The 10,101-nt window shown below is 62.2% G+C and overlaps 1 protein-coding gene across 1 annotated transcript; it reads right to left on the bottom strand.

The window, feature by feature from the left end:
- Positions 1-1,939: 1,939 nt before the first annotated feature.
- On the bottom strand, positions 1,940-8,414 carry MNX1 (motor neuron and pancreas homeobox 1). The gene is made up of 3 exons (XM_082473712.1): positions 7,379-8,414; positions 4,319-4,479; positions 1,940-3,708 (listed from the first exon to the last, which is right to left on the bottom strand). The coding sequence occupies exons 1-3, from the start codon at positions 8,091-8,093 to the stop codon at positions 3,346-3,348; spliced, it is 1,239 nt and encodes a 412-aa protein (XP_082329838.1). The 5' UTR covers positions 8,094-8,414; the 3' UTR covers positions 1,940-3,345.
- Positions 8,415-10,101: the final 1,687 nt, after the last annotated feature.

Here is a 10,101-nt window from a genome sequence, read left to right on the forward strand (position 1 = left end):
GACATAATCCCATTTGCCTGTTTTTGCTGTTGCTGTCATAGAAAGTCTTTCCCGCGGATCTTTCCAGGCTGACTTCCGCCTGGATACAGGGTGCAGGAAGGCCAACCGCGAAAGGAACAGGCCCATTTCGTCTATGTTCTAGGCGTTTCTGCACTCTTCAGACTCCAAGCCTTAAGGCGTCTGGTCAGGGCCTCGGACCCTGGGCCAGAGCTCTGCGAGGGCTGAACAGGTGATCCCTGGACTGCGGCCTGGAGGGCGCCGATAGATCGGTCTCTTCCTCACACGAAGGTCTTTAACCACATTTTCTTCGCACACGCTGGAGACCCTGGCACACGACGAGGTACCCTTTCTGAGAACGGAGGACTCCCCCATTAAGGTGAAGAGAACCCGCGCCGAGGGTGGCGCCCGGGATGGGCAGGGGGCCGGGCGGGGTTCCCAGAGGGCTGGGTCCGCTTTGGGCGCGGCCCTCGCTTTGGGGTCGCGGTGTCGCGGCGCCGCCGGGTCGGCAGGGCGCACCCCGCCGGGTGCAGAGCGGGGAGACCGCCGGGCACTGGGGCTTCACCGCCGGAGGCCCGCGCCGCTGCCCGAGGGCCAAGCCTGGGCTGGTCTGGACACAGCGCTTCGTCCCCCTCCGGGCTGGGCTGCGTGGGCCTGGCCCCGGGTCCTGGGAACCCGGTCCTCGAGGCGGCAGAGCCCCCTCCCCGCCGCGCGCGGGCGGCGCGGGGCTGGCGGCCGCTCATTATGCGGAATGAATTGTTCGCGGTGCCCGGAGTGGGTGAGGATGAGCCGGTGATTATATTTAAATTTGCTATAATTGATTTGGGGAAGAGCTACTGTGACAAGAACGAATTGATCATTAAATTTATTAGCGAGATAAATTCCGTCGCGCTTAAGCCGCTGGCTGGAGACGCTGGGGCCGCGGGCGGGTCCCGCCTTCCCGGCCGCCAAGTCCCCGCGCCGAACCCGGGCTCGCTCTGCTGGAGGACGGGGGCGGGGGTCACAATCATTCTATCTTCCTTTAGTGCGCCTCTGCCCCTTGTCGCCGAGGGAGCGAACGATTCCCGGGGTCAGGAGGGTCTGCGCCTTGGGGTGGAGGAACGGACCCTCCGCCGAGGCCGGCGGCGCCCCAGCTTCCAGGCCGGACGCTACACCCCCTCCCCGGCCGCCGCCGGTCCCCGGGGGGCCCGGTGTTGAGGTAGGGGCGCTGACGCTGGGCCAGCCGAGCAGGGGGCGGCGGGGAATAACCCCCAGATGTGGAGCCAGCCGGGGCAGAGATTGCTTCAGGCTGAACTTCCCCAATGTGGTAGAAATTAAAACGAGATACACACGGATTGCAGATTTTTTTCAACCCCCAAAGGCATCTGTATTTCTCCTCTCCCCCTCCCCCTCCCCTCTCTCTAATTTTCCCACCCCTTTCCTCGGGGCTCTCGGGCTTTCCCACCAGTTGCAAACCCGGTCCGCGTCCCCACAAAGCACCTTTGGACCCGGAGGCGGCCAGGCCCGCGCCCTGCCGCCCGCGCCCGACAGCTGCTCCTGCCCGGGCTCCCAGCAGCGCCGCGCCCCCGGGCTTGGCTGAGGTTGGATTTTATGGAAGGAGCCCGGGGTGATAATGAGCTGCCAGAGAGGATATTAATCTCACCCCGGCCCTGAAGTCGAGGAGTGGCCCCGCTCGCCTGCGCGGTAATCACCCAAATGAAACTCCAGGCCCTTCTGAACTCATTTATCAGCTGGGAGGAGGGGGAGACGAGGGGGCGAGAGAAGGGGGGAGGGGGAGAGAAGGGGGAGGGGAGAGAAGGGGGAGGGAGAGAAGGGGGAGGGGAGAGAAGGGGGAGGGGAGAGAAGGGGGAGGGGAGAGAAGGGGGAGGGGAGAGAAGGGGGAGGGGAGAGAAGGGGGAGGGGGCGCACCCCGGCCCAGTTGCTGGTGAGAAAGAGTGAAAAACAGAAGGAAGGAGGAAGAAGCAGTGTCCCCGGCTCACCTGTTTCCTCCGGGCCCAGGAGAGGCCCGAGGGTCAGCGGTGGGGGAAGGGGAGCCGCGCGGAGGGCGAGCCGGGCATGCGTGCAGCACAGGGCGAAGGCCCGGCTCGGCCCGGGTGATGGATGGCGCGCGCTGCCGAGCTTTATTAACCCACAGCCATCGCGGCCCGGCTGGAGCGCTCCTGTCGCCCAGTGCTGTCCTCGCGGACGTTTGCACAGATCCAGGAAAACCAGTCCTGGCCGGCTCGAGAAGGTTTTTCAGGAGAGACGCCGGGGTCGACGAGAAACAGAAGCGCCGCGCTACGACGCAAGGCAATGCGGGAAAGGCGCGCAAGCAGCGCCCCGGGCCGCACGGACCCCAGAGACCAGTGAAGTCTGGTGGTTTGGAGCTTGTTTTCTGAAACATTCAAATAGTGTGTTTCCGCTTCTGGAGCGCCGGCGAAGCAAGATGATCCTTAGAGAAAGAGGAAAATAAGTACACGGCGTCCAAAGTTACTCCTTGGAGATCCTAGCATCCGGGACAGATGTGAGCCGGCACGCGGACGCGCGCTGACACCTGGCCTTGGGTATTTTTACCGACACTTCGTACCTGCGACTCCCCAGCAGCCGGAATCAAGTTCCTCACCGGCCTCGGGGCCCAGAGAGGTGGCGGTCCTGACACCCATTCGCGATTCTGATTTTCACCTTCTGCTGTCAATTGAGGAATACAGCCCATCATTTCAACAGCAAAAATAGTAAACCCCGCTTTCACAACTCCCCTCAAAAGATTTGCGCTCTCATCCAGTAAAAAAACCAATTTATTTTACATTCCATCGTGGGCGATGGGAGAAGCTAAATGATAATTTAGCATGCGTAAGTAGACATTTCTTTATATATATATTTATAAATACAATATACAAAAATAAAGACAATACAGTTTTGGGATTTCCAGCAGTTTGAACGCTCATGACATAAATCCCTCCCCCCTCCCCCCAAGATACATAAGCACAAAACATTTTTTCTTTTTTCAACACTCAGAAGAACGGCGTATCCAGAGAAGGTTTCAAGTTTCGGAGATGGTTTAACACTGTAGGTTTCCGCCTTCTCCATTCGGCAAGAGGGGAACTGGGAGCCTCCCCTGATGGTCAGTTCTTCTCAGAAACACCTCCCCGCAACGCAAACCAAATTAAATTTCAAAGAACCAGAGTTCAAGTTTGAACCTGCTGGGCCTCCCTCTTTCCGTCCCTTGAGGAGCAGACAGCTGCTGGGGCCCACAAGGGCAGCCCCCCGGGACCGGGCCGCCTCCGCTCGCGGGCCTGGGGGGCGGACCCGGGGGGCATGGGAGGGGTCGCAGCATCCAGGCCGTACCGCCACCCGCCGGCCGCGGGGCCCCTACTGGGGCGGGGGCTGGTGGCCGGGCCCGCCGGACCGCGGGGGAGGCGAGTCGGCCCCGGAGGAGCAGTCAGAGGAGGCGGCGTGCGTGCTAGCGCCGTTGCTGTAGGGGAAATGGTCCTCGTCGTCGTCGTCGTCGTCCTCCTCGGGGTCACTGTCCCTCAAGTCCCGCAGGCGGCGTCCGCTGCCCTTGTCCCCGGGCGCCGGCGGCCCCAGCAGCTCCTCGTCCCCCGGGTCCTCGGCGCCGCCGCCTTTGCCCGCGCCCGCGCCGCCCTTCTGCTTCTCGGCCTCCTGCACTGCCTGCTCTTTGGCCTTTTTGCTGCGCTTCCACTTCATCCGCCGGTTCTGGAACCAGATCTTCACCTGCTGGCACAAGCGGCGTGAGAAACCCGCCACCTCCATCCCCACCGAGTCCCTGGGCTCCTGAACCTGCACCCGCCGTGCGCTTGCCTCCATCACCGGCCCGGGCGTGGGGCTCCCATTAGAGGACTCGGAAGCTCCAGGGGGATGGAGCTCCCCACCCTGCACATCAGCAAAACCCAAAGACCGGCTGGGGGCTCTGAGGAAGCTCAAACGAAGACCCCTACCTCCCACCCCCAGCACCGAGGTCTCCCACCCACACCCACCGTGTGTGTGCGAAGGGCCAGGGCTGCTGGGGTACCTGTCTGTAAATCTCAAGATGTTCCCTCCTCTCTTTCTGGAGTGAAATCTCTCTCATGTGGCCTGGGGACCACCTGCTTCAGAATGGGGGGGGTGCAAATTCCTGGGCCCAACAGAACCAGCTGAATCAGACCTCTGGGTGCCAGTATAGGAACCCTGGGGGCAGATGGCAACTCTGGCTGGGATGTTAATCCACACCCTAAAGGTCAAATGGGCACAGCTCCAGGTGCCCAGGAAGGCCGAGGGTCAAGAGAGCAGAGGCGACAGTGTCCCTGGGAGGCCAGGCCGCGTTGGGGGTGGGGGAGCAGCGCACCTGGGTCTCGGTGAGCATCAGGGAGGTGGCCACCTCGAAGCGTTTGGGCCGCGACAGGTACTTGTTGAGCTTGAACTGGTGCTCCAGCTCGAGCAGCTGCTGGCTGGTGAAGGCGGTGCGTGGCCGGCGGCACTTCCCCAGGAGGTTGGACTGCGCCTGGGCTGGGGTGGGAGAGGCTCGTGAGCCCAGGTCAGTCCACTGCCCGCTGCCGCCCAGCGCCAGCAACACTCCTCACGCCAGGCTGCCCGCTGCTCGCGGCCCTGCAGAGTCGCTGCTCTTTCTTTAGTGTCAGCGCCCCCTCCCCAAGGAAGCCCTGGAGTCCAGGACTCCTCGGCCAGGTGGGCCCAGATGGTTTGGGTTTAGAGGGACCAAGTCTTTTCATCCCAGGCGGGGCCCGGGTGTCCTGATTAAAGAGAGCCTATCACCCAGGCACGTCCTCTCCACCTGGGTGGGCGTTGGTAGAAAGCAGGTGGACAGAAAGGCAAGTAGCAGAGGCCCGGGGACCCCCTCCTCCCCACTCCTCCCGGTGCCTTCCCCAACTCAGGCCCAATCCACACAGGCCACCGGAATCACTTCCTACTTCTTCCTGCCCAGCGAAGAACTGGTGCAGGATTCCCACCGCCACCTCCTTACGTACAAAAGGAATAGAAGGAGGAAAGGGAAGAAGATGAGGAAGGAAGGAAGGAAAGAAAAGGACCAAATTCTGGTCCTAAATATGTGTATTCATCAGAGACTCTCCCCCATGTAAAATGTTCTCTTGACAACACCTGCCCAGGGTCCAGAGGGGCAGAGCCTTGGGAGATTGGAAGCCTTTCAGGACAATTCTCATTACGCAAATTAAAGGCCTAGGCACAGGGGGATCCGGCTTTCTACGTGTTCAAGGAGGTCTCTTGGCTTTATTTACATAATTTCACACGGTTACATCACAGAGAATTTTATGACCTCAAAGCGAGACTTCCCTTGATTTCCCAGGAGCCTGACAAGTGTTAGACAATAAAAGAAAGGAAAGGAAAGAAAAGAGGCCAGCCCCGGGCAGGACGAGCTCAGGCTCCCATGGGATGGGCAATTTGCTTTATGGGAAGGCCCACGCCCCCCGCTTTAGTTAAACAAGGCCCCGAATTCCCAACTTGACAATACATTAGAACTTTAATTAAAACACTGGCTCTGAAGGGACCATTTGGGAAATGCCATCTGATGGCTGAGACACCAATTAAAGGAAACCAAACAGGTTTCCAGCGGCCAGAGGAGGGACTCTCAGGACCCATTCTGGCATGGTCACCTGTTTGTTATTGCCCTTTAGGATTCGGTGTTCAGATTCTTTTTCTGAACTTAAAGCTGGCTGGGTTTTAATTAGCTAACTCTGGGTCGAGATTAGGAATAAGAGATGGACTAAGTGTGTTGGCAAAGGGATGTGGCTTTAGTCGATTTTCTGGGCAATCTCGGGCTCCACGCGGGCCGGGGAAAACAGCCGGGTGGCCAGGGAACCCAGCACCCAGGGGAGGCCTGTGTGGAGATCACCGCTGCCCGCCCCCCCCCCCCCATCGGTGGGAGACTAAGCCTGCCAGGCTCTGGGAGATGCAGGTCACAATGAAAGATGCGTGGGGTGGCATTCCATCAGAAGGGGTTTGCTGGGCTCTGAGGCCAGGCCTGAAAGGGTGCCTTGGGTTTGGCTGACCGGATCAGGAGCTCAGATATGCCTGAAGCCACAGAAGTGAGAGCAAGCTTGCCCTCTTCTTTGCCTGGGGCCGGGAGGGGTGACTCCAACGGAAGGGATGGGTGGCCATTAGGGCCTTCTGGAAGCTGAGCCGGGAACAGCCTGGGGTGGCCGCGGGCAAACAGCGCACATGCTGGGATTTTCTCACCCGGCTGTGACTTCTCCAGCCTTCTGGGATCCTAGCTTTTCTCTATTTAGTCACGACCATAGCTTCTAGCAGAGGAATCTGAATTCTTGCAAATGTTTATTTCTGCTTTCTTTTTTTGCTTTTTTTCCCTTCCCATGCCTGCATCTCCCCAGTCTAAACAAATCCATTCAGACGGAAACAATGGGGTCTCTTTGTTTGGGTGTTTGGCGGCTGAAAGCGTTAAGCCTCAAGCATCTTCCTCTGAGCGGAGCCCAGGTGGAGCGAGCGGACCTGAGATCCAGACTCTCCGGAGCTCCGCTCCCGCGCGCCCGCCCGCGCGCGCCAGGAAAGCCCGAGAGACAGAGGCCCAGGCCTCGGCCAGGTGTCCCGCCTGGGTGGCGAGCACGCCGCCCACAGTTGGGCGGCTCTCGGGTTGGGGATGGCCAGCCCTCCCGCGCTGCGGTCTTGGGGAGGGGTGCGCGCTGTGCCGGGCGCCCAGAATTCGGAGGCGGACACCTGCTGCTTACAGCCCCTGAAGGAGGGCGCATCTCTCGGCCTTCCGGAGCGTGCCATCTCTCTGTTCAAGGCAGGCCACCCGTCTCCTGGGCATCGCACCCCGGACCCAGAGCCCTTCCAGAGGCGGGCAGAGCCCCGCAAAGGGCCAGGAGGTCGCCCGGGGCCCCTGCCTTGCGTCCCTGGGCCTCTTGAAGCTCATTTCTCCTTCGCTAACTCTGGGAGCGCTCCCTCTCCTGGGAGGGACCGGGGGTCTCTCCAGAACCCACAATGCGGGACCAAGGTCACGTCCGTTTCCCTGAGGATAAACCCCTGGTTTCGGTGGCCCCCGATTCCCAGGCACACCTAACTCCAGGGCTCGCCTTCCCCCACCACTTCCTTCTCCTCTAGCCTGCCGGTTAATCATTAGATTTTAGTCTCACACCTCCAGCTGCCCCTTCCCATTCAGAGAGGAAGAGAAGCAAGGTCCGCGCGTGGGCATTTTAATCATTCGCTGACAATCCCACATCGCGCAGCCCGCGCGAGTCCTCGCAGGCCCCGGGCGGAGCCGAGGCGGCCTCGCGGCGCTCCCACAGCTCGCCCGGAGCAGAGAACCAGCGGAAGGAGGTGCCAGGTGGAGGAGGGTGCGCGGGAGAACCTTCTGCCAGTACTCCCCCTCCCCCGTTTCCTCCTCCCTCCGCAGGCTCGGGGGCTGCGCGGTACTCACAGTTAAAGTCGGGCATCTTGGGCAGGATCATGCCCGCGGTGGACGCCCGCAGCCACTGGTCCAACTGAAAGGTGCCGGCGCCCAGCTTGATGGGGTCGGCGGGGTGCGCGGGGTGCGCACCCTGCACCTGCGGGTACGAGTAGGAGAGCGCCGGGTGCTGCCCGGCCAGCGCAGCCGCCGCCGCCGCCGCCGAGTAGCCGTAGACCGGGTGGCCGTAGAGCGCCGCCTGCGCCGGGAGGCCCGCGCCGCCCTGCGCGCCCCCAGGGTGCAGCCCCAGCGCCAGACCCCCCGCGGCGGCGGCGGCGGCGGCGGCGGCAGCGGCGGCGGCGGCGGCGCCGGGGTGCGCGTGGTGGTGGGGCCCCCCGGGCCCGCCTCCGCCTCCGCCTCCGCCCGCCCCGCCGCCCGCGCCGCCGGCGCCCAGGAAGCCCGGTTTGGGCAGCAGCGCGCAGTGCGCGGCCAGCAGGCGCGGCGGCGACGGGCTCTCGGCGCGCAGGCGGTCGGCGGGCGCCGCGGGCGGCTCCGAGGACGCGGGGCTGCAGCCGCCGCTCGCCCCGCCGCTCGCCCCGCCGCCGCCGCCGCCGCCGCCGCCCCCGGGGCCAGCTGCGGCGGCCGCGAGCGACGTGACCAGGGCCAGCGGCGCGGTCTGCGCCGAGGCCGCTCGCGGGGGGTCCACGGCCAGCAGCGCGTCGATGCGGAAATTTTTGGATTTTTCCATCGGCTCGTTAGGGCTTGGCGATCAGCGCGGGGAGGTGGGTGACGCGGCCGCGTGCCGGCCCGCGGAGTCTGTGCGTGGCGGCGACCAGCCCCGGGGCTCGGTATTGTTATGATTATTTGCCAGTAATCAAAGTCGCCGCCGGAAACTCAGCCGAGGGTGACCATGGTCCGGGCGCCTCCTCCGTGCGGGCCCCGCCCCGGGCCGCGTTCACTCGCTCTCGCACAAACTCCCACGCGAGCGCTCGGCGCGCCGGGGCCGGAGAGCCCGGCTCAGCGCTGCAGCCCGCAGGCGACCGCGCCGAGGCCGCTGGCGCCGGGCTGGGGACCCGCGCCCCTCCGCGCACTTGAAGCGCAGCGCGGCCGCCGATTGGCGCGCTCGGCGGGGGCTTGGGGAGGGGCTCCGGCCCCGCCATTGGCCGAGGGGCGCACCTGTCACCGTCCCGGTCTCCCGCCGCCCCGCCCCTGCGCCGCGGGGTCCTAAACAGCCTAGGGTGCCGAGCCGCGAAGGCGGGGCGGGGACCGAGACAGGGGTTGGAAGACTCGGAGGCGCAACCTGGGGTGCCTGCTCGCCCTCCTGCGGCCGCTGAGCGGGCGGCGGGTGCTGGCAACCCCCGGAGTCCGTGTGTGCCTCCCGGCCGGAGCCCAGCTCGCGACACACGCTGTCCGGGTCTGAGTTCGTGTCACCTAGAGCCAGCAGCGTGTGTCCTCTCCCTCCTCCTCGCCGGCGCTTGAGTGTGTCGACTTCTGCAGGGAGAGCCCACGCTGCTTCCAGACCTAGCCGCTCTGCTCAGTGCAGGCAGCTCAGCGAAGACCGTTCTGGTCCCCAAGCCCTGCGCCTGAGGGGTTTGTGTCCCTGTCGCCAGCCCCCTCACCTTTCCGGGGAAGTTCTGTGCGTTGCAGGTGTTGTTTGTGGGGGAGTGAAGCGTACGTGTGCCCGAGCGCGAGCTTGCCTTCCACAAGCCCGCGCCTTCAGTCCTCCCGGTCAAGGTGAGAGTTTGGTGCGAGCGGCCTGCAGGACCCAGGTCGGCTTGGAGACGTCGTCCACCCGCCATGGAGCAGGTCCTCGATTACAGAGCTCTTCCTCTGCCGAGGGACACCCGCCCGTGGGCAGGCAGGAGACGGCACCCATCTGGGCCCTGGGAAGCCCAGCCGGGAGGGAGTCAGCCGAGGCCGGTCACTGATCCTGCTGGCCCCAGGCCCGGGCTGGAAAATGCAGGCTCTCTGCTGCCTGCAGCTCCTGGAAAATTGGAGGAAAGGGCTTCCCTTGTCTGAGCAAGAAAGTGGGATGAGAATCCAGACTTCACCTCTGCCCCATACTCACACTTCAAATATTTACAGTAAAAGCACTTCCAAAGGCTTTTTGAAGCAGAAAGAATGGACGCGCAGGTCAAGGAGCCCAGCGGCCACCAACACCAGTCTTTGTCAATAGCTCCATTAGACCTACTTATCTTCCCCAGACAGATGTGAGAATTCGAGAAGGAGCTCGGGTTCTGGAAGCCTGGCTTCCCGTGCAGGTGAGAGGTGAATAAAGGACAGGAAGGGGACTGTGGGAGGGGCAGAGGACCAAGAAAAAAAAAACAAAAAAACAGGGCCAGGTAAACTTTAAAGTTAGCAGGTCAGGTTGCCACAAGAGGGACGTTTAAAGGTAAATACAGGGAACAAGTCATTTCCCTTCAAAAGGCTTTTTTACCCAGGTGAGAGTGGATTGCAGTGATTCCGTGGGAAAGCAGCGTTTCTTTTTCATTGTAACAGTGTAGTTCGGAGACTCACAGGACTCGTTGGAAGATTAGGAGGATAGCAGTGGAGAAGTGACAGCAAATGGAATAAATGTTATATAGCTTTGCAAAAACCAATATTAACTTGTAAATAGAAATAACAGCACTTACATGGTGTTTGTCTTGTCTCTTATATCTCTTGTCTTTCTTATGTCTTTGTGGTGGTAAAGATGCAGTCCTTCTGTCTCTGAGTGGAGAGAGGGGTACACTCACATCTCTTGAACACCTACTATG

The sequence above is a fragment of the Balaenoptera physalus genome (genome assembly GCF_965194825.1).
Source record: "Balaenoptera physalus genome assembly, chromosome: 8".
Taxonomy (NCBI): domain Eukaryota; kingdom Metazoa; phylum Chordata; class Mammalia; order Artiodactyla; family Balaenopteridae; genus Balaenoptera; species Balaenoptera physalus.

Coding starts and splice junctions, on each gene's coding strand:
- MNX1 (XM_082473712.1), bottom strand. CDS start 8,093: ATGGAAAAATCCAAAAATTTCCGCATCGACGCGCTGCTGGCCGTGGAC. Junction 4,480..7,378: donor CAAGATGCCCGACTTTAACT/GTGAGTACCGCG, acceptor CTCCCACCCCAG/CCCAGGCGCAGTCCAACCTC. Junction 3,709..4,318: donor TGATGCTCACCGAGACCCAG/GTGCGCTGCTCC, acceptor TTGTGCCAGCAG/GTGAAGATCTGGTTCCAGAA.